We start from the raw sequence: 23,823 nt of genomic DNA on the forward strand, positions 1-23,823 counted from the left end.
CTAATATGAGCAGTTGATGGAAGAGCTTTCACTTGCTTTTGAATAGAGTACTGTCAGTCATTTTTTACCATGTGCCTTAAGAGACAAGCAAAAACAACGCTCATATTAAGAAAAGATACTAAAATAACAGCAAAGCAACAAAAGGATTAGGTTTAGTTTGAGCAATAATAGTTTCCTAAAAAGTTTCAGTAAGGGTAACAGTCTAGGTCTCACACATACAGTAACTCAGAATCATTTTATGACATACTAACTTTTACAACAAAGCTGGTGAGGAAACAGTGGTCCTCTTCAACAGATACTTCTATTTCTATTCTCTCTGTCTTAGATAATTGATTCTTTTTTCCTTGAAACCAACTATTCAACATATCTTTATATAATTTAATGATGTCAGGAATAGCAGCAATTTCAAATACAAGGTGAAGCAACAACTTACCACCAGTTCTTCCCCAACACATGGAAACAGAGCTATGGACATAGATACAGGACTGATATTGAGTGCAATTGTACTAATTGCAAACAAGCTGAATAATGTTTGAGAAGTTACCTTTCTCTGCTTCAGAAATTTGAGCATTACTTGCAACAATAATACAGTTGTATGAGGAAAGAGGTAACTCACTAAATACCGTTTTCCCTTCTAATTTCAGATGAATTTTTTACCTCCAGGAGGAAGTCTATTTTTTCTTTGCTGGGTTTCAGGAACAGCTGACAAAACTGAATATCAATTGTTCGACCCTGCAATACATCGCAGACTGTGTTGCACACGCAGACTTTGAAACAGACTTCATCCAGAGCATCATTCCTGCAGGAACACAAAACTGAACATCACAGAACATCTCTGACAAACAAAGAGTGGATATCACAGCAGGTAAAAAAAAATTAAAAGAAAAAAATCAGTAAAGGGGTAAAATTAAGTGCTAATGCTCATTAATTTTTTTCCATATATGGCCACAGTGACATACATCACACAGTTACTCCTTAGTTGGAAGATGCAGTTTAGACTATTGGCTAACAGAAATGAAGGCTGAAGTTTCTTGGATGTAAATAATTTGTTGTTAAAATATCTTGCATACTTTCCATGAAAAACATAACTAATGAAAATTGCTTTTCATCACGATTGAATAGATCATTATTTAATGTCTCACCCTTGCTGAGCTTTTTGGAAGAGTTCTCTCAACACCGATTGCCTGAACTGTTCAGGTAAACTGAGGGTTAGGTTATCTTCAAGGAATATCTTCACTATGTCCTGTAACACAAACACAGTTGGAATAGTCAATGCATAATGTAAAAGAAACGGATAAAGCAATTTTCTATCTGGTAAAAACCAATCAAACTAATGGAAACAGCTTGTACCCATATTTAATACTAAAATTCATTAAATCACCAGGAAGGATCAAATGACAAAAAAAGTTCTCTATCATCAGAAAAATCAAACAAAGTAAACAAAAATCAAAATAAACTTGCACATCTCAGCAGCAATATTCCCTGAAACCCAAAGAATTAGAGTCTACCTGAAAATTCCATACCTCAGCTGGCAGGAATTATTTCCACTGTATAGAGTCCAAGATATTTTAATCTGCTATGTACCACAGTATGTTATATTCCTAAACATGTGGGGTTTAAAACAGTATGTTAATGGTTAAATGTAACACTTAAAATTTATCAAAATCCTTTTAAGTTCAGGTGGAATCATCCACACGGAATGACAAAAAAAAACACCTTCAAAACATCCTACCTGATAGTTGCCAGATTTCATACAGCTGTGGATTTGACTATATGGAGTTGCCTGCTGGGATGCATCATCAGAAGATGAGGTAAGAACTTCACAAGCTTGACAATATCCAGCTAACCGTTCTTCATCTATGGTAAAATGAAGTGATGATGAGCCATTCTGAAAAGCAAGAGTTCATCAGATCTTAGTGGCCAAAGTATTATGAAAAATGGGTAATTCAGAAACACAGAGACTCACAATTTCCCCAATTAACAGCAAAACAACAAAAGAATGTGCATGTACGCACTTTATTTAAATAAAAATTGGAGTTCCACAATTTTGGAGATATAAATACGAAACAAAACAAGGAAACATACCTTACTTATAAATTAAAATGTATTTTTAAAAGATTCTTAGAACACAGACAATCTGATTTCCGAGTAAAAGAGATTAAAAAAAAGAAGAAGTGCTGTACGGTTACCTTCATCAAAAACACCACAATGGACAGACAATGTACAGTTTAGTCAAGTTAATATTAGTACTGGAGATGCTATTTTTGCATTTCTTGCATCAATATACTTTGTGTAAAAGAACAAAGCAGCAATATACTGCAACCAATTAATATAATTTCAAACCAGGCACAATGCGAAAAACCCCCCAAACCAATAAAAACTGCTGTCAAAACCTCATGAAGTTTTTTTCAAAACTATGTGTACCAGTAACAGTTATTAAATTGCTGAAGAAGGAAGCAATAATTTAGACAAGTTTTTTATAGAAGAGTTGACTATACATGCTAATAGAACATTTGTTACCTTTGCAATCAACTCCTTTGTTTTGAAAAACTTTTCTTTAGCCTTTTCATGAACAGCTACATTTGTTGATCCTTGTTGGAAATAGATGGCACCCAAATCATAGCAAACCTGCAAACAGCATTGACATAAAACACATTGTGTTGGGTATTTACATAATATTTTAAGTCAAGTCTTTCAGCTCAAAACATTGCATGTACTTTAAACTATTCCTAGTTTTATCTAAGGTACCAACATACACTTCACTCCTTTCCCCATATACTTCAACTAGTTTCTCTTTAACTGCAGTCTCAGTCTGAATAATTCTGCACAAGCATTACAAAATTACAGAATGATTTCTACATAGTCACTGAAAGGAATAAGCTGTCCTGTCATATAATGGTTTGCTTCAGGGAAGAGAGGGGAGGATGACATTGAGAGGCTAGGGGGCAAGCAACAATATTTACAGTGTTGAAAAAAGTTCTAATAATGTAAAAATGAAGCCAGTAATATCTCATTGCATTACAAAAAAAACCAAACCAAAACAAAAACCCAAAGGAACATTAATAGAAAAATATTGCAATTTACATCAAAACTATTACTTAACACTTTGTCTAAAGAAACTGACACAAACTGAAAGCTTTAGTACACAATGTAAGCTACCTGGCACTGTATCTCCTCTGCACTGATTTTCAGTCCAGCTGTGGAACTCTCTGTTTCTCCATTCACCATACCAGGTTCCATGGCCAATAAATCCAGAGTTCTTATAGTATGGACATAAAGATCTTTGTTTAATTTCAGTGCTCCTTCTAGGACCAGGATGGAATCAGCAGCCTGCTCTTTCAACTGTAATAATTCAAACACATTAGAAGAATTAACTTCTTGATTTTGAGTTTAATTCTGGGTTTAAATTAACACTAGAAATGTAACAATGCACTAAAAGGATAATAAAACAAGTAGTCCTTATACAACTGTCCTGTTGTCATGTAATATCTGCTTCTATATTTCTTGTACAATAAAGAAATCCTTATATATGTAAATTCGAGCAAAAATAAGATGGGAAAAGAGTCTCACCACTTTCAAAATATTTTCAGTTAGCTCCTTTTCTTGTTGCATCTGGTTCATCCTGCAAAACAGAGATGAAGATCTCAATTATAAAGCAGACCTTCATGTTACTTTACTTCATGTTCTAGCTCACAACATTTGTTCATACTAAGTTTTGCTTAATTATATTTTAAACATCATTCTGCAGGACCACTGACTGTTTTTATCTATCTATCTGAAATACAGAATTCTATAATGACAATAGTTTTACATGAGAATGTGGTTCAATAAAATGGAAGCTACAAAGTTTCTGCTGCCTTTTTTTTTAAATTAGATTGCTAATATCAGCAAAATATTAGCAAAACAATCATGAAGGTATCAGCTTCCACAGCCTCAAGTATCTTGAAGCTTCATTATTCAAATCTTCTGAAATATGTGTCAGGGAAAGAAGTATGTTCACACATTTATGTAAAAATTAAAAGTATTTTTAAATTATTTCCCATATAGAATGTTTTGATTCAGGATAAGACTCTGATACATATATGACAATACAAGATTTAGAGTAAAGTAAGCAGTAGTGGTATTTTTAATCAACATATTCAACAGACTCTCTCATAAAATTAACATAAAACACATGAAAAGTACCACCAAGATAATTCCAACTTTTGGAGAAATTTATGACATAAAAGTAAATTCCAAGGACAAGTTGTTAGTAAAGCCAAACAACTTCTAGAATGCGAAATTGATTTGAAATTACAAATTACTGCCTAATGAAGTGATTAAAAAAGCCCTCATTATTTCTCAGAATGTGTTGAATCAGTATAATGAAACAACTATATTAAGTAAAATCCCATAAGTCAAAAAGGGATGCAAGAAATATATCCTGTTTAAACTAGATAATAAGCATTCTGCCAAGGCAAGTTGTCGTCTCCCTTTCTCCCATGGTTTTTCATGCTGCTACAGAGATTCTAACATTAAAAGAGTGGAACAACAGACAAGTACATATATGTATCAAGCATATCTGATAGGAAGATGAGAATATACTTGAAATAAATGCAAGTTTTCCATGTTACTGCCAGCTATTTTAAGCAACTGTATGTGACTAACATGATTTAATCCACTTAGAAATTAAATTCCTGATTATAAAATACCTGTGAAATGCAAATAAATTATACCTGTAACTTACACATTTAACTGAGGTGGACCAGGTTTCACTTGCTTTACAGGAAAACTACTTTGAACAATGGTCCTTATGGCCCTATGAAGGAGAAAAAATTAAGGGAAGAACAACATTAGCCTCAGAATTGTAAAAAGCAGATTACAGGCCTCTTACTAATAACAGTTTATAATTTCAGATACATTATACCATTAGAATACATCCTCTATTCAAGAGCACATCTAGTAGTGAAGAAATGCTCTTATGTCCATAAAAAGCTAAAAGACAGTAAGATTTTTATACTTATTAGGTGACTGTTCAAACCACCACCTTGACTATCTTTTAGGGGAAAAAAAACAGCTGTAGACATAGTTTTCAAATCAGCTCCTCACTATAACCCACCTACACACCACAATGTTATTAGTAATTTGAGATTCTTTCTCCTTCTACATACAAGTACACTGATAAAAGAAAACACTGCTTTGTTCTATCATGATTTTAGATTATTGCCAAAAAGTAGTTTACCATCTGTTGTAGAGTAGTATTGCCATTGCAGTGGTTGGGGGTAAGCTGGACAGGTCTACATCCACATGTTTAGTTCCTGGGGGAACTTTGCTGATACACAGAAGCTCATTCAGTAGCATGTTCAATACAGGAACTGACAAGCTATTACAACAATAAAAAAGAGAGAGAGAATCACATACTTCATATAGTAAATCTGCTTTTGGGATGTGAAATAATATACACTACTATTCAGTACTATATTATTACTTAACACCCCGTGGATGTAAGTGCAGTGTGTATATTCAGCATAACAAAGTGCTCTGCATCAGATGGTATTTGAGATCAGGTACGTAACGCAGTTACCGGTATGAGCAGCACAGACAACGCCCAGGTGGATGGTTGCCTCACAGCTCAACTACTACTACACACCACTGCATTAGTCCATGCTGGTACCTCCCCAGAATAATCCTGCCACCTCTAACAGCAGGATCCAACTAATAAATTCTTTCGAAGCAGCCATACTTCCAGAAGATAAACAACCACATTTCCATCACAAGTGGACTTTCACTCATGTAGAGCAAATGGTAAATTAAGACTAGAAACTGGAATAGAGACTAAAATATACAGAGATGGACAAAACCCTCTTTGATAAAATGAGAAGACATGCAGGCTGGACTGCACCATTCCAAGCCTTTGAGGTACAATTTAACACAACTGAAACACTATTACTAATTTAGACATTATCTGAAATTAGAAGTTATCAGCTCCTGCAAAGTACCTTTGCTCATGTGAAAAATCTGCATTCTTTGCAACCAGTATTGAAAACAACTAGTCAAAATACACTTTTAACAAATTTTAGGTCTTGCCTTATATCAGACTCCAGGTCTCTCATCAAGCTACCCTTTTAAACTAACCAATGCTGTTTTTACTATCTTGAGGTCAAGGAATCTTGTTTTCATTGGCAAAAGTAGAACACCATTCAATTGTTTACAACGGTATAAGTTTTAGGAAAAAAGCTTGGCTCAAGGCATTATTTTATTCCTTTTAACTACCATGACTGAAGCTTTGGGTACAACCAGTTAAAAAACAAAAGCCTGCTTCTTAATTAAAAACAATCTTAGCCTTCGTAAGCTAACAGAACAAGAACTCTAATTACTATATAGAGATAGTAAATTAGTAGTTGAAATTACTTCAGACTGGTTCTCAAAAAACCCACCAGACGGACAAAACAATCCTAACAAAACCCCACATCAGCCCAATAGTGTCATACAGTAGGGCTGATTTTTGAATCAATATTATACCTGCGTTTTAGGAAGTAAAGGTACTAATTGACAGAAAATACACCACAAATATACTTCAAAATAAATTCCTCCTGCAGGAAGGAAAGCAGACAAAAAAAGCTCTCTTGTACACATACACATACAACTGCTTTTAAAACTAAAGTATACATAAAACACCCCTACTGTATACCAGATATTTTTGTTTATACAACATTTTCACAACTAACCACAATAAAAGGTTTCTGTTGATTCTCTGCAGCTGTGCAGTATCTTGAAAAGGTACTTTGGAAAGCAGTAATCCTGCCTCACAACACTTCACTAAGGCAGACAAATATGACATAGCCTAACAAAACACAAAAATATTATGCGCATGTGTGTAATAGGAGAACTTCATAGGTAAAAATCAAAGATATCTCATTCTAAGCCTTTTTACTGTTTATTTTAGCACATTACTGAAAAAAATAATATAATACAAATGAGAAATACAAGTAAAAGTATACAGGAAGAAAAAAAGCCCTAGCAGTAACTTTTTTTTTTTTTTTTTCAAAATGCCTCTGAAATAAAAAAAACAATAAATCTATATAACATAATAAAGAACATGACTCAAAACAACTCAAGAGAACTAAGGCAATACAACATGATTTTTTTTTTAAAGAAACTTTAACACACTGATACTCAATGTAACTTTTATCTAATGAAATCCTTTCTTCTTCCAAGGTGGCTGCAAGCCAAACATTTTGCTTAGTATCTTTATCAATGACCTGGACAAGGGGATGAGTGCACCCTCAGCTAGTCTGCAGCCAACATCAAGTTGGGTGGAGGTGTTTGAGCTACTGGAGGGTCAGAAGGCTCTGCAGAGGGATCTGAACAGGCTGGATTGATGGGCCGAGGCCAACTGTAAGAGGTTCAACAAGGCAAGATGCCGGGTACTGCATGTGGGCCACAACAACCTCATGTAGCGCTCCAGCCTGGAAGGAGACTGGGAGAAAAACACCTGGGGGTGCCTGTCAATAGCAGCTTAACATAAGACAGCAGTGTGGCTCAGGTGGCCAAGAAGGCCAGTGGCATCCTGGCCTTTATCAGAATAGTGTGGCCAGCAGGACCAGGGCAATGACTGTCCCCCCTGTACTCGGCACCAGTGAGGCCACACCTCAAGTGCTGTGTCCAGTTCTGGGCTGATCACTACAGTAAGGACACTGAGGTGCTGCAGCTAGTCCAGAGAAGGGGAACGAAGCTGGGGAAGGGTCTGGAGCGCAAGTTCTATGAGGAGCAACTGAAGGAGCTGGGAGAGTTAAGCCTGGAGAAGAGAAGGCTCAGGGGAAACCTTATCACTCTCTACAACTACTTGAAAGGGGGTGGTCAGCCTCTTCCCCCAAGTAACAAGAGATGAGAGGAAATGGCCTCAAGTTGTGCCATGGGAGGTTTAGATTGGATACTAGGAAAAATTTCTTTACCAAAAGGGTGGTCAGCCATTGGAATAGGCTACCCAGGGAAGTGGCTGAGTCACCATCATACCCTGAAGGAATTTAAATGACATGCAGATGTGTCACTTAGGGATATGATTTAGTGCTGGACTTGGCATTGTCAGGTTAATGGTTGGACTTGATAGTCTTAAAACTCTTTTTCAGCCTAAATGATCCTACAACCTATGCAAGTTAGAACTGGGGCAAGCATTGCCCCCATAAGATTTTACACTACATTGCAGGCAAAGGGGACAAGAGACCTGTGTGGATGAATAAAGAACCCTGCCATTACTCAAGCGTAAGCAGGAAATACACATGAGATGGAGGCAGTGTCAGACGATCTGGAATTAATATAGAGAGGTTGTCAGAGTAAGCAGAAATGAGACAAGGAAGGTCAAGGCCCATCTAGAATTAAATCTGGCCAAGGATGTCAAGGACTTCTTCAAATACATCAGTAACAAGGCCACATCTGGAGCAGTGTCCAGTTCTGAGCTTCTCAGTACGTGAGAGACACAGAGCTCATGGAGCAGGTCCAGCAGAGAGCAACAAAGATGATGAAGGGACTGGAGAATCTCTCTTATGAGGAAAGGCTGAGAGAGTTAGGCCTGTTCGGCCCTAAGAAGAGACTCATCAATGTCTGTAAGTACCTGAAGGGAGGGTGTCAAGAAGATGAAGCCAGGCTCTTCTGGGTGGTGCCAAGCAATAGGACAAGTGGCAATGGGCAGAAACTGATGCACAGGGAGTTCCACCTGAACGTGAGAAAGAACTTCTTTACTGTGTGGGTGACTGTGCACTGTAACAGACTGTTCAGAGAGGCTGTGGAGTCTCCCTCACTGAAAACATTCAAGAACCATGTGGACACAATCCTGTGCCATGTGCTCTAAGATGACCCTGCCTGAGCAGGGAGGTTGGACCAGATGACCCACTGTGGTCCCTTCCAACCTGACCCATTCTGTGATTCTGTGAAGCACAGCTCCCTGATGTGCTTCGCACTGCCAGAATGGAAGTAGTTCCTAACTGTTCTAGCTCATCAGACCATTCTGCAGATGACATTATTTGGGTGAAAAAAATCCAAAGCTGGAGTTTGTCTATTTAAGCCACAGTTAGTTCAGTGATCTAGTTTGCAAATATATGGAGTTCTTCAACAAAACCAGAGCAAGACCTCCAAATTCAAGCATGTCAGAATGAGGAAACTTTGTCAGTGAAGAAAACATAACCTCCAATTCATATTTATGCAGTTTATGTGTATACATCTTAATGTCTAAGACACACTATTTTTCCTCTCTAAATTATAAACAATATTGATTTGCTCAGAGACATTACCTTTATCAAACCCCTTTCCTAATTTACAGGTGAAATCAAATTATTTCAATTGTTGCACCCAAGATTCTTCGTAATGTAAGGATACCGTCAGAGGAGGCAAGACAGATTTCCATTTGTTAAAATAAAGATTTCAAGCCACTTCAATTCACTAATTTCAGCATGAAAATGTACAGATCATACCTTTTCTCTAATACATCCAAATCCCACTTCAGATGAGCAGCAACTTTGAGAGCAAGAAGTTTTAAAATGCGGTTTCTTTTGTTATCAGGTGGTGGCTGGACTTGGTTTTGTTCATTCACTGATGGTTTTGAAGCTTGTTCCAAGAACTGAACAATCAGCTGCACAGGTGGCGGATCTGCAAAAAACCACAGCCACTCCTCAAATTCTTTGTAAATCCAGAAATTATTTTTTTTTTTTGCAGCTATGAACAGGGTTCCTACATTCTTGTCATTTATACTGCTGACATTGTCACCTAGTAGCCTCTAATCCCCAAGGGTGTCCTGCTTATGATGACTCAAATCAGACTATTAACGTATATTTCCTTAACCTTCAAGTTTACTTGACCATGGTAACCACACTCTCACATTTTTATTTCTTTTCACTATTTTGTATTAATTATGTTTCAGTACTTGCACCTACTGAAACTAAACGTCGCATAATGAAATTAAAAGTCAGCTATTGTAAAAAAATATATATCTACTTGTAATTCTCCTCTGTATTTAAAATACATTTACAAGCAACTGCTGGTACTTCTGAATACATTTAGAAAATACTTTCAGACTGATTAAAAAACAATGAAAAACCCCACTCTAATCTCTCCCTTACAATAAGACACACTCTCCAATATCTTTGAGCTCTTTTGAAAAAAGAAGCCAACCTGTACTATTACACTTGCACTGAACTCTGTGAAACATAAAAGAAGTATTCATAATTTACTTAATTGCAATATAGAGTATAAGATCTAAGCCTGACTATGCTTAAATTTACTTTTCGTAGAGGCAACAATGGCCCAGGTTCTCCTGTTTCCTCTACCTCGTCATAGAATTCAGGTACTGAAAAAGATGATTATCACTTATAAACGTCAAAAGATCAGCTGTTTTTAAATATGGTCACTTTCTTATACCACATCAGACTAGATTTCTATTTATTTCAGGTCCAGAGAGCAAGTTCAGCACTGAACCTTTAGGTGGACTCCAGCTCCAGGCGTTAGCAAGACTCTAATGGGAGAAAACCAGCTGCAAACTGTAATGATGTTTACAAACAGCACTTCGCACTGCACAAATAAACAACCTGAAAACATTTCCGGAACAAAATTCACATCCGCGAAAGGAAAAGCGATCTACCAGACAGGAAAGACAGAGAAATGAAGTTATTAAATAGTAAAGATAATGTAAAGCGAGAAAAAACCCGCGTTATCGCTTGCGGTAAGTGCTGCTGCAGAGCCGTGGGTAGTGCCCGGCTCCCTCTGCCCCCGACTCCCCCGGCACCGCAGCAGAGCTCCCCGCACCCACCGCCACCTCACAGCCCCTCCGAGCGATCCTGCCCCGGGGGGAGCCGGGGAGTGGGGCCGGGCCGCGCCAGAGGCCGCGGCGAGGCGGCGGCCAGCAGGGCACGCACCGGGAGAGGGCTTCTGCAGGTGCTGCTCCAGCAGCGCCTCCTCCAGCACGAACTCGAACCACGAGGTCTGAGGTGGCGTGCATGGCCGGCTGGAGGTAGCGGCTTCGCGGTCCGCCGCCTCCGCGCTCATCGCGGCCGCCGGCCCCGCAAGGAGTCCCGCAACAACGGCACAACACTCTCAGACCCCGACAGCGACACAAGATGGCGGCCGGCACCGCCCCGTGGGAGGCAGTGCGGAGCTGCGGCCCCGCCCGCTGCGGGGCGGGAACAGGGCGCTTGTGGGGCAGCGCGGGCCCCGCCTGAGCCGTCGCGGTTTCGCGGCTGGGGGACCTGTTAGGAGAGCAGTTTGACTTCCCTACGAAATCGGCGTTTTTCTTTTCGAGGTCACTGGTTGGATGCATATCCCCCGTCACCCCCGCCGTCCCTCCACCGGCGTGTCCGCCGTGGTCCAGTCCCAGCAAGGGCACCCCCTGCGAGCCCTCTGGCCGATAAACAGCACACCCTCCATCCTCATGCCCATGCACGTCCTAATGCTTTATAAAAGGGCAAAGAAATCAAGACCTCGATCCATGGAGAAGGGCAGATACGAATCACAGAATCATAGAATGTTAAGGGGACCTCAAAGATCATCTAGTCCCAACCCCGCTGCCATGGGCAGGGACACCTCCAGGCTGCTCAAGGCTCCATACCAGAGCCTTGAACACTCCCAGGGATGGGGCATCCACAACCTCCCCGGGCAAGCTGTTCCAGCGTCTCACCACCCTCACAGTAAAGACTTTCTTCCTAATATCTAACCTAAATTTCCCCTCTTTCAATTTATACCCATTAGTCCTTGTCCAATCACTACAGTTCCTGATGAAGAGTCCCTGTCTGGCTTCCCTGTAGGCCCTCTACAGAGTGAGCCAACGAGACAGAAGAACTTTCCTTTTTCTCATTTTCCACGAGGACAGAAGTCCATTACATGTCCTGATTTAAATGTAATTTGTTACGTTCTCTCATGTGTGCTACTTTGTGTGTGAAGTTATCTGAGGGAAAAAAGTTAACTACTGTTTCAGCTTTTCTGAGTTATTGTTTAATGCATCCATATGGAAAATGTTCAGTTTCAGAATAGGAATTACCAAATAATCCTCTGGGAGAGGACCTATGTTCACAGAGGGGAGTGTTCCAGTCAATGCCAGATTTCAGAAGCTTCTGAGTCCCTTTCTGTGCTAAAACCAGTCCTTTTGGGGGGAGTGGGAGTAGGAATAGGGGGTAGGTTTCCCATGCTTTCTGTTTTGAGGATCCTAATTTTTACAATGACTATCCTAATTGAAAGAGTTCAGTTCCAATTTTTGCCTGGATGCCCTTCTACCTTCTCTGTTTTCCAGCTCAGACTTTGAAGAAGGGTTCCATGTGAAAAGCAGAGTTGGACATAAAAGTTTATGGAACAGAAAATTTTCCCAGATCTTACAACTTCTTTCAATGGGTATAAAATTGTCACAGAAGCAAAATACTATTTACAGCTTAGATCTTTCTATTCTCTTCCCCTCATGGTAGGTAATTAGAAAGAGAGTCAGACAGAAAAAGTCTCACACAGTTGGGCAGCCTGTAATAGTGAGTTAGGTGGCATGTGTGATGTCAAGGGAGAGTACAGCTTAGAAGAATACAACAGGAGCTGACAAGAAACCAGAAATTCAAAATATTTTATATTTAACATTTTTAATAATTATTTCACAGTCTAAAATGAATTCAGTTTAAAAAACAAGAATGCCCTGCCCATTGTTACCCACACAATAGAATTCATATTAATGCTAGGGAGAAAATAATTCAAGTTCTTGCATTCCTGATAATTCCAGTGAGTCATGTGGTCTACACAAATAAAAAAGGATATTACAATGCTATTCTATAGAAATCCTACATTCCAAAGTTTTCAAGAAAATTCATGCTTTAAAAGTCTTTGCACTTCTATCATTAAATAACTGTACAGTGCGTATAAAAAGATCACTCAGATTATCACTCCTGGGAAAAGTGAGTATATCATACTACTGTAACTAAAACCTTGTATCACATAAGTTACTTGATGTAACTTATATATAAAAAAGGACATTTTTAAAAGCAGTGTCCATACATCATGACAATGTGTCAAGTTCCTTTAACTCTAGTTACAAATTTTCATTTGAGACCTTATAGAGTTCTTTAAGCATGTCAAACTTCGACCCCCACTCTTGGAGGCAATCATAATTTAGATCTTCATCACTGCTAATGGAATCTAAGGAACTAAGGCTCCCTGCTAGAGAGCATTGCCCTTCTAAGCAGTAAAAATGAATAGTGTCAGCTGGAAGACTCTTCGGATCATTGTCTGCATCCCGGATGATTTGAGAAACATATTCCTTTAAGTCCAGGATGCTGGTAGCAGCTGATGTTGATTGTTTTTGATGTGCATGTTTTGGGAATGAGTCTCTTTTTGGGCCAGTTCGTGTCCTGGAGTGTGGAGCAGCTGCCCGCAAGGAGAAGTGGGGAATTTTACGGACAGGTTTCTTCAGTTTATCTATATCATAAGCATTCTGGAAACAAAAAGAATGCAAATATCAGAGAGAAACAACCTAAAAGGAAACAGGTTCAAAAAAAAATGTTTTGAAACACAGGACCACACAATACTGAATTCTGTGAATTTTCTACAAGCTGAAGAAAAGAGGGCCTAGTTCAGAGGGCTATGTTCAGAACACACATAATTATTGCATAATTATAGTGTTCAGTTAAAGCAACAATGCTGTGTCCAGAGCAGCTCCATCAAAGGCGGCCACACATGACCAGCATCGTGAAAGGTACAGATTGGGTTACAGAAGCCTTCCACTTAAGAGTACTTCAGGTTAAAAAAAAAAAGCAAAAAAAAAAAAAAAGGCCAATTTGATAATGACATTTAGTTAGCTAAAAAGAAAAGTGAGGGGAGGTTGGATTTGCAAAGACTGTATTGAAGCTGCATCATACCTGGTCATGTTCTCCACCTCCTTCTTCATTATAATTTAAGACATTTTCTCTAACATCCTCCCAGCTTTCACGCTCTTCAGGAATGTGGTAAATTCCTCCTTTCCGAAACCCTGAACTTCCCCACTGACTCCACACTGTGTAGGAAACCAAGAGTGCTGGAAGAAATAAAAACACATATTTGTTACATGACATATGAAAAAGCATGATGCATGATAAAAGTAGTTATATGATTCCTGAGATATTACAACAAGTCTTAATTTGACTACCAAATTTGCAGGTAAGAAATGAGTAATTCTTAATATATAAATAAATTCATGAATGTAAATAATCTATGTATATTACATCATAAACTTCATTAAAAGGGTATTTTACTTACCTAAAGGAATCCATTTAAATAGAGGGCATTTTGGCCAATCTCTGGCCTTTCACCAATCCTGAGTAAATAAGATACCCAAAGTAAGTAAACCACTGTTTTAATGAAGGTTACAAGTGTAATATAATCATGGAGTCTTTACTGTTCTGAGATGGGTATGCAGTTTATCAACATGAACACATTTTTGTGGTGTTATTAACTTATCAGCTAAAGTGCACCTGAAACTGGACACTGTGAACATCTCCCTCTGCCCCACACTCTTAATGAGGTTTCCCTGTAAATATCATGAACTTTCTAGAGAAAGATCTCTTCCTTCCTAATACGTGAGGAGTGGGTACTAACTGTAGGTCCTGCCTATTAAAAAAGTAAGGGCTCAGGGCATGTGGGAGTTTCAAAAGGATATGGCTGCACACAGAGTTGCACACAAAGATGGAAAGCTCTTACTTAAGAAGGATTCAAAATAAGTGATTCTGAAAAAGAAAGTCCTAAACTTGCTTGAACTGGCTTCAAAGCAAGTAAACTGTGACTATGTGCTGTTGGCTGTCTCTTAGCATCCTGAAATGAACTCCCAGCTGCTGATGTCCAGGAAAGATGAAACACTCATCACAAAATCCAAGGGTAAACCAGACTTAATTTAATGGAACAAGGTACAAGATTAAAAGAAGGACAAAAGGTACATTATTTCCTACCTAGGAAGACAAGGAGGCACATGCTGATTGCCAGAATAGAGCCAGAGCTGAGTCCAACAGGTCTTGCAGCCTTCACCTGGCTAATTTCACACCATCTTCCCTTGTAACCTTCGGGGCACTGGCAGATAGGCTTGTCTTGGGATTGAGCCACACAGGTACCCCCATTTCTACAGGTCCAGCGTCCACAAGTGGATGAGCTACAGTGTCTGAGCCCTGTAAGGGTGTCAGTCACTTCTACTTTCCCAGCTGGGCACCTGAACAATCAAAGCAGGTGATATCTTTTAAGCGAGCAAAGCATCTGGAGCTGTATGTTGTTCTGTACACAGTTTGTTACTGTTTCTTTAAAACAAATTTTAACTACTTTCAAGCAAACCACAAATCCACACTGGGAGTATGAAATACATGTAAAGTCCAACTTAGTGAGCTAGTAGGCTTACAAAAACATGAACACATATTCTGTTTTCCCTATCCAGAAGACATGCAGAAGAGCTTCACTCCTTTCTTAAAAATGAGATCCATCAGTTTCTGAATAGACTATCCCTTTTCCTACAGCCATGTTCTAATCAAAGTCTCTAAAAGGAAATGGATAGCCGAGATCAATTGGAAAAGGGCTATCAAGAACTTGGTGTAAGCTTTGTCATGTTCATTTGGACCTTTGGGAGAAATGTCATTGACAACCTTAGAATGGTCCATCTTGTCTTTTAGGACTGATTTCTTCTGATGTGTAGTTGGAGAGGCCCTGGAGGAATACTATGAGGTCACAGACCTGCTTTCTGCAATCCAAAGTAGAAATACTACTGAAAAAGTGTAAGAAACTTCGTATTTTCTTTCACAAGCAGACTGAAGAAAGGAGTGTCCCAAGGCACACTTCAAACCATCTCATAGCCTCTTCTACTAAAGAATCACTAGGCATCAGAAGTGCTAAATTTTGGCTGAATTCCAAGAATTCAAGCGGCTTCTTCTACCAGTCCTGCATGTATTTATGCTTGGGGTTTTTTAATAGAAATGCCTGTACTTTGAGTTGGATGTTTGAATAAATATTTTGAAAATTTTCTTTAAATAGTGGATATTCTCCAAGAAACTAACTGTGTAAGATAACAGTTGTTGGGCTTTGGCTCTGGCCCTGGACAGTCAATTTTTGAATCCAATTTTGTGACAGTCTAATTTTGAAAGTCCAATTGTTTCCTACAAATTATGATTAATTTCGACTTCTTTACAGAAAATATATGTAAATATGTATTGTATTTGTAATAAATACTTATATGTATAGAAATACATGTACATGTTATATACATATATTTATACATCTATGTATAAAATATGTATCTTTTATATTCATATATGTGTATATATATGTGTGTATATACACACACTCTATATATATACACTATAAGAATATATTCATATTTTCATACAGAGGAGAGACCAAAGCTTTGCAAACCACCTTTTATCAAAGGACATTTCACTTTCTTGCTGGCCTGTGATTCTCTCACTATGGAAAAAATGATGGAATAAATAGGCTCCATATCAGACTTGCAGAAAAAAAGCAAGTCCCATCATCTCCCATGATGGGAGATGAGACAGAGAGAAGGATTTGTCCTTGGGATGACCCTCTCTGGCCAGCAGCCACAGGTAGTTTTACTGTTAGAAGCAAGTTGCCTGGTCTGAGGTACAAAGAAAGAGCTTCCCAGCCATTCCCAGATGAAAACAAAAGCATAATGTACCGGCATTCATATTTTCTCCACAGGTCTACACAAAGGAAGGGGCTGTAACAGGGCTGGCTGCTGCAGGCACTGGAATGGCATCCCATGGTGACTCCTTGCCGCCTCAGAATTAAGCCAAACTCTGTGCTTCTGCCTTCCAAGAGGAGTGGCTGACCGTTCAGCTGGACATCACGCATACAACCTGCATCAAAGCAGAGCAGTGTGCAGAGGAGTACGTTAATTTAGCTACTTTTCCAGCCCAAGGCCATGCCCCCAGCACATGTGCAGGAGACCTTAGAGCATTGTAGAAAACTCAGTATATCTTTTTAAAAGATCCTTATACTCCTTATCTGTTTTATTTTAGAAGTAGAGCTACAGAACATGTGTTTTTGTGCTCCGGTCAGTCTAGAGATCGACAATACTTCTCCAGGACAGCTGCTTTGTACCAACGCAACAATTCAGTAGAACTGTGCTATGAATCAGAACAGCTCCACTAAATTAATCTAGATTTAAGATCTAATCCTAAAAGTGGGGCTGAATAAGAAGCAACAAAATGGAAAAAGCTATTGAGTCACAATCTCAAGGCTTCCGTACCCCACTCCAGGAAATGGAGAGAGCACTACAAATGTCTTGCAACTCCTTCTCTCATGCCAGGAGGTGTTGTGTCTGTACCTTAAACCCTTCCCAGGCAAAAAAAGGAGTGAAGATCACAGCATGAATATGCTACTTGGGGCCTTTGACATGAGAAACCCTGGTCTAGTGGAAGGTGTCCCTGCTGTGGCAGAGGCTTTGGAACTAGATGATCTTTAAGGTCTCTTCCAACCCGAATGATTCTGTGACTCTATGACATAAAAATCTGAAGTGCTATTTTTGAATATTTACAGGCAATTTCAAATCTTCACTAGAATCAGGTTCAATGGCAAACAGAGTTAAACATTGGCTTTGAATTTCCTAGAAAAGAAGGGGCATAATAATCTATATGGGAGTTATTTCCTGGGTTTTAGACTCTCCAATACACTCAAAGATGCCTCTTTCAGGCTTTAATTTCCTCCTTTTAGGAATCTGTAATATCACTTACCTTGGAAATCGCTCTCTGAATGACTGGGAAGGCGGTTTCCTAGCACAATGCTTGCCCAATCCGTTTCAAACCATCTGTTTGTACCCAAGACAGAGGTGATTTCATGATCACCTCCACCACTGTTAACACGCAGGGTAAATTCATTGTTGTAGCGCTCCATGGTCAGAAGAACCCACTGGCCGTTGTTTATGTGTAATGTCTTCAGTCTCAGAGAGTGATTTTTGTCCCCCAAACTGAAGTTAATGCTAAAGAAACCCTCAACCACCTAGAGGAAGATGATAAAGACCTTTAACAACAGAAATACACTTTGAAATGTTATTACACAGTCCTGCCTCAAGAAATGGACCTGAGTTTTTAAAATTAAAATGGCACTATTGTTTTTAAGTGCTTTATTCCCAGATAAATGTTACCACAAGAAAACTGCAGATGCAGGAATTATCAGCTCTTTTCTTTACAGGCCACTCTTCTAACTCACATAAATCCTTTTATCAATCTTCTCCTTACTGATATCTACCTCTAAGTCTTCCAGCTGACCCTCCTGTTACAATTAGAATAATTAGCCTCTCTCTAGCTAACATAATCCAGACAGCTTTTTTCAGCAGCAACAAAACTGTAAAGACAAGTTTTATAGACAGTGCACAGAGAAGCGAAGGTAAATGACAAGCAGGGCAAAACAGTCTTCCTCATTCACATTTATCACATGCACTCACATGTACATTTTGCAGCCAGTGAAACAACTAGAATTTATGCCATGAAAGAGTAATACCCAGAAGGGCAACACAAATGAGAGAAGTTACCCTCATATGGAAAATTCTTGCTCTTTATTACATTACAGAACAGATGTCCTTAATCAGAAACTGTGTCTTTTTCTCTTACTAGGGTAGTCCATGAAAATGAAGAGCACTCAAAGAACAGGCTTTGGACTGCTCACCTCCAGTCGGATGTATCCGTTCCCATCTGCAGAGGCCAAGCTCAGAAGGGTGCTGTGGGAGATACGAGTGCGTACCATCAGCTGAATCCTAGTGCTACGACTGCTGAGGATGCTTCTTGGCTCATAATGGATCCAGCTGTCCCTTCCAAAAGCCCACTCTGGAAGAACTAAGTGCAGCACACACAAAACCAAAGCAAAAATCTCAGAAACAATTGCTCCCTCAGATCTCTGCTCCTTCAGAATTAACCACTTCTGAATGCCAGAGTTTCAGTTCTTAAGAAATTTTGGCTACATAATCTAGCATTGTGAAAAGCACCCCCCACTGCAAAAAGAATTAAGAGAAAAACAACAAATCAAGGATTCAGAATTTAGGCAGGAAAGGGACAATTAGATACTGTCTCTAACATTCTGTTACAAGCTGTACATTCTACCCAGTCACTCCTACACTGGGCCCAATAAAGTGTTTGGTTTTTTTTTAAATCTGAAACATATCTTCCAGTCAAGTAGCTGGTATTGATCTGAAGAAAAACACCAAACAAAACCCAACCAAATGAAAAAAGATAATCAAATGCTTCTTTCTAACCCTCGGTGTCAGAAAATACGCACTTTACTTCCCCTTTCAATGGAACAAAAGAAGACCTCAGGGTTTTTTTAATTACAAAGAGAGATTAAGTCTCTCTTGTCTCTCTTGTTTATTATTTTAACAAAGGAAAATTCACTGAACCTAATTATTTCCTTATTTCTCGGGGGAGTCCAGGATCCAGTAGAGAGTCTGATGAAGTTGCACTGCACACTTCCGTAGAAATCAAACACCACTAAACTACCCACTGGCTGCCTGTATAGGGTATTATATTTCCGTATACAAGAAGGAAAGGTAAATGCATTGAGCTGACAGGATATGTGTAATTCCTCGCCAATACTATCTATTAATCCTAATACCTTGATTGAATGCTAACTTGCAAGTGCTCCTTTCCAGCTCCTCACTGCTGCTCATCCTCACCAGTAGCTCAGCTCACTCAAACTACAGGACTGAGGGGGCTAATTCTCTTCCATCAAAAGCCCCCAAAGTTATGGGACACTGGTGCTCATTACAGACTGTTATGATCAACCTCATCATTTGTACCTTGTACCTAGAGGGAGAAGGCAGATACAGGGCAGGTAAAGTCTCAGTAAACACCTGCGACTCACTTCTGATTTCACCTGGGCTGATGAAAGGTTTAAGATAAGGGGGACAGAGCCAGCTTTAAGTGTATGTCCACTGTCCCCTGAAATGGCTATGGGCTAGTAGGAGTTAAATTATTTATTTCCTAAATTTTTGAACTGTGCTGAAATTTTGCACATTCTTACAGTATCTCTGGGGTTTTCATTATCCACCACAGCATGCCTTTGTTCTCTGATACATATGTCATGCTGATTTTGTACAGAATAACATTTGCTGCAGACAGCCTGATATTATGCCCCCACATGCCTTCACTGCTGTGGTCTAGGGGCATTGCTCAACTTGCAAATGTAATTATCGCCATTTTATAGATGAAAAATTGGGCCTGAAGATAACAAGAGAATTATGTCCTCAGGTTTAACAGGTTCATTAAAGTTCATTTTGTGATCAGCACGATCAGAGGAAGGAGGCACAACGCAGAATGTTTCACCTTTCACCACTGAGAAATAAGATATCGCAATGAAAAGGACAAAACAACCTGTTTGACCACTTCCCTTCCCTGCAAAGTAAAGCAGCTCTCAACACAGATGGCCCTCATCTGTGATGGTATCTTTATTCAACAAGAGTTTAAAGGATCTTTACATCTTTGCAGATCTAAATCATTCCAAGAGTACAGCAAGGTCTTATTACACTGCTCAGTTCAAAATCATGGTAGCTTGACTTTGAACATTAGAGCAGTATATTTGATGCTGTTCTCACAGATCCTCACCACGAATTTCTCCCTAGAACCTGCAGTACCTTTTTCACATGCTGGTCCAGCATATCCTGAGGAACAGTCACAGTGAAAGAAATCCCAACCACCAACACACTTGCCATGAGTGCCACAGGAGGCCATCCCACCACTCTGACACACTTCATCTGTAAGGACACAGCCAGGAACGCTGTTCAGGGACTCTGCAGGGTGCTCTAAATCATAGACCTGGAAAAGGTCAAAGAGAACCATCACATCGGGTGCCTACAGTTAACAGCAGTAAACCCAAGAGTGGTTTTTGTGGCCCTACCTTACTATCAACAATGACATTGCGTATGCAGCCAACAAATCCTCTGAAGTGCCTTTGTGAATCGTGGTAAGGCAAAGTCTTCTTAACTCCACCCAGTTGCAGAGGCTGATGGCTGCTGAATAGCCTACCCATGTTGAAGGGGAGAGAAAGAAAGAATTAGTGGCATGCAAAATACAGCATCTTGGCTGATTTCACCACCCCACCCCTGCCTTTTTCCTTAGCTATTTTGAGTAGTTACGTTGCCAATTTTTGTTGTTGGCTGTTTTGGGTTTGGATTTTTACCTTTGAGATCCCACAATCTCTCCAGAGGCTTCACAGGCAGACAGATCCATTTGGGAGTTCTTCTTAATGACAATGTCATTGTCTCTAGCTGAGACATTTACGCAGTGGTCAAGAATCATCTTCACTTCCTAGAAAAAGGCATTACTTAATTGTATCCAGAGACATGCATACATTTTAATGACTTTTTTTTTTCACTTAGCAGATGGGAGAAGGGTAACTAGCAATTACAGTGCAGGAAACTTTATTAAAATAATAAGACACTCCACATACTAATCTGGAAGGTTATTGCACACTGCATATGGCTAAGGAGCCATACAAAAGAAAAGATCTGACCCTAAAAAATCATGCCAAGTTATTGACACAGTAGAGGGAATATAACATTTTGTTGGAGTTTTCTGCCAAATCAGAACACAGAGAGACAATCTAGCAGAGTAGAAAGTCTGCCAGGCTCCTATCCCAGATGCTGGCATGCCCTTCAGCTTGTCTCGTGGGAGAGGAACAGGGAGCCTAGCAGATGCCACCAGCAGTGTTATATCAGCAAGATATTCCCTGTACACTAAAGCATATCTATCTCCTTTGTGCTAAACGTCTAAAGTCCCGTGGTGAGGCAGGGCTTTTCACTCAGAGAAATTAAGGATATCTCACTCAATCAGTCCAGGAAGCATTTAGCCCCCGGAGTATCACAACTTTGTTGTCTAAGCAGCAGGTAGGATAATTAAACCAAAGAAATAGCCTGGCCAGTTTCATAAATGGATCAGACTTCTCCAGCCCTTGCTGTGCTTCACTGCTTCAAGACTAAGGGGACATCTGAACTGACAAACTTCTATCCCTGCTGTTTCAGAAGTGATGGAAGACTGATTGATAAAAGAGCTCTACAGAAGGGAGGAAGGATTTGGAAGGAATAACTGGGTATATGAATTAGTGCTTCCACAGGACTTCCCATATTTACACTTGCCTTTCCATCATTTATAATTTTAATATTGTGCCAGCGGCGATCTGCAACATTAACTTTTTGTGAGAGCTGCAGGAAAAGCTCACCAGAGCTGTGGCTCAGGGTCAGCGACGGGACACCCCCAGAGAGCTCTGCAAAGGAAAGACTGTTACTGAATACGCATTGACCATGTTCCCAGTCACACTCACTTGAAACAACTGTTGGTGTTAGATTTTAGTTGGAAAAGTTCTTTAGACAGCTTTAAAAAAATCCAGCTTTTAGCAAAGTGCCACAGGTATACAAGGTGGCTGTCCTGGTGACCTATTCTGCATTCTCATTACAGAATCAGAGAATCACAGAATATACTGAGTTGGAAGGGACCCACAAGGATCATCAAGTCCAAACCCCAGCTCTGCACAGGACCATCCCCGAGAGTCACACCATAGGCCCGAGAGTATTGTCCAAACACTTCTTGAATTCTGTCAGGCTTGGTGCTGTGACCACTTCCCCAGGGGAGCCTTTTCCAGTGCCCAAACACCCTCTGGGTGAAGAACCTCTTTCTAATATTGAACCTAAACCTCCCCTGACACAACTTCAGGCCATTCCCTTGGGTTCTGTCACTGGTCATCACAGAGAAGAGATCAGTGCCCGCCCCTCCTCTTCCCCTCACAAGGAAGTTGTGGACTACCATGAGGTCTCCCCTCAGTCTCCTCTTCTCCAGGCTGAACATACCAAGTGATTTCAGCCAATTCTCATACGGCTTTCCCTCGAGGCCCTTCACCATCCTTGTTGCCCTCCTTTGGATGCTCTCTAGTAGCTTAATATATTTCTTGTATCGTGGTGCCCAAAACTGCACACAATATTCAAGGTGAGGCTGCAGCAGTGCAGAGCAGAGTGGGACAATGCCCTCCCTCAACTGGCTGGCAATGCTTTACCTGATGCCCCCCCGGACACGGTTGGCCCTCCTGGCTGCCAGGGCACTGCTGACTCATATTCACCAAAAATAACTTTCTGAACCTCTTTTGAAAAATAACCTCTATGAACTAAATAGAATCTCACCTTCACACAAACACAAATAAATACTCTGTTAGGTGCTAACCTAAAGCAAGGAAGTATTCCTGTTCTTCAGGCTGCCCTCGTGCCACTGGTCCATGGTACAACAGAAGGCCTTCAGCGACATCAGTGATAAACTCTAAGGAGATGCGGCTCTCAAAGCAAGGCTGAAGAGGAGGGAACCAGGCATAACCATGGCCTCTGAAGCTGTGTTTTGTCTGCTGGCAGTCTGGTCCATGAAAATTTGCAGCACATTTGCATCTGTTAAATAAAAAATTAAAAGCAAATATCCACCATCCAAGAAAAGCTGCAAAGAGCTCTTCTGACAGCAGGACTCTCCACTTAAAATACAGGAGTCCATGTTGCCTAGGACACAGCAAAGATTAGCACAAGCAAAACTTCCATCAAAAAATGTTCCCCATTGACCTGTTCATACAAACAGAACTTAGATTTACTTCAAAATGATAATATGTCTATGCAAGAATATTCTGTGAATAAATGATGGAGTTCTTGTAATATACAAAGCCCATGAAAACATCATAAAAAAGAAGAAGAAACCTGCTTTTCACTAGGCTTAGTTATCAGCTTGTTTGAAGACAATGATGCAAAGGGAAAGCAAAGAAATCATGGAATACCAGGTTGAAAGGGCCTCAAGTATCATCTGGTCCAACCTTTCTTGGCAAAAGAATGGTCTAGACAAGATGACTCAGCAC

General features: G+C 39.9%; 2 protein-coding genes across 2 annotated transcripts in view; both read right to left on the reverse strand.

Moving 5' to 3' along the window:
• The window catches only part of INTS8 (integrator complex subunit 8), a 24,508-nt gene extending 13,408 nt beyond the window's left edge, over window positions 1–11,100 (reverse strand). The window contains 10 exon segments of the mRNA XM_032692490.1: window positions 658–799; window positions 1,143–1,243; window positions 1,733–1,888; window positions 2,521–2,628; window positions 3,160–3,342; window positions 3,571–3,622; window positions 4,727–4,798; window positions 5,222–5,362; window positions 9,447–9,621; window positions 10,884–11,100. Of these exon segments, the coding sequence (XP_032548381.1) occupies window positions 658–799; window positions 1,143–1,243; window positions 1,733–1,888; window positions 2,521–2,628; window positions 3,160–3,342; window positions 3,571–3,622; window positions 4,727–4,798; window positions 5,222–5,362; window positions 9,447–9,621; window positions 10,884–11,013 (1,260 nt within the window). The 5' untranslated portion in view covers window positions 11,014–11,100.
• Window positions 11,101–12,555: 1,455 nt separating this feature from the next.
• Window positions 12,556–23,823, reverse strand: part of LOC116799488 (neural-cadherin-like) — a 42,512-nt gene continuing 31,244 nt past the window's right edge. Inside the window, exons 22-32 of the mRNA XM_032712676.1 lie at window positions 23,157–23,371; window positions 22,082–22,209; window positions 21,127–21,254; window positions 20,845–20,968; window positions 20,582–20,762; window positions 18,625–18,791; window positions 17,694–17,958; window positions 16,637–16,817; window positions 14,913–15,166; window positions 13,851–14,005; window positions 12,556–13,426 (exon numbers count right to left, since the gene is read on the reverse strand). Of these exons, the coding sequence (XP_032568567.1) occupies window positions 13,025–13,426; window positions 13,851–14,005; window positions 14,913–15,166; window positions 16,637–16,817; window positions 17,694–17,958; window positions 18,625–18,791; window positions 20,582–20,762; window positions 20,845–20,968; window positions 21,127–21,254; window positions 22,082–22,209; window positions 23,157–23,371 (2,200 nt within the window). The 3' untranslated portion in view covers window positions 12,556–13,024. The remainder of the gene's footprint in view (window positions 13,427–13,850; window positions 14,006–14,912; window positions 15,167–16,636; window positions 16,818–17,693; window positions 17,959–18,624; window positions 18,792–20,581; window positions 20,763–20,844; window positions 20,969–21,126; window positions 21,255–22,081; window positions 22,210–23,156; window positions 23,372–23,823) is intronic.

The sequence above is a fragment of the Chiroxiphia lanceolata genome, chromosome 1 (genome assembly GCF_009829145.1).
Source record: "Chiroxiphia lanceolata isolate bChiLan1 chromosome 1, bChiLan1.pri, whole genome shotgun sequence".
NCBI classification, from domain to species: domain Eukaryota; kingdom Metazoa; phylum Chordata; class Aves; order Passeriformes; family Pipridae; genus Chiroxiphia; species Chiroxiphia lanceolata.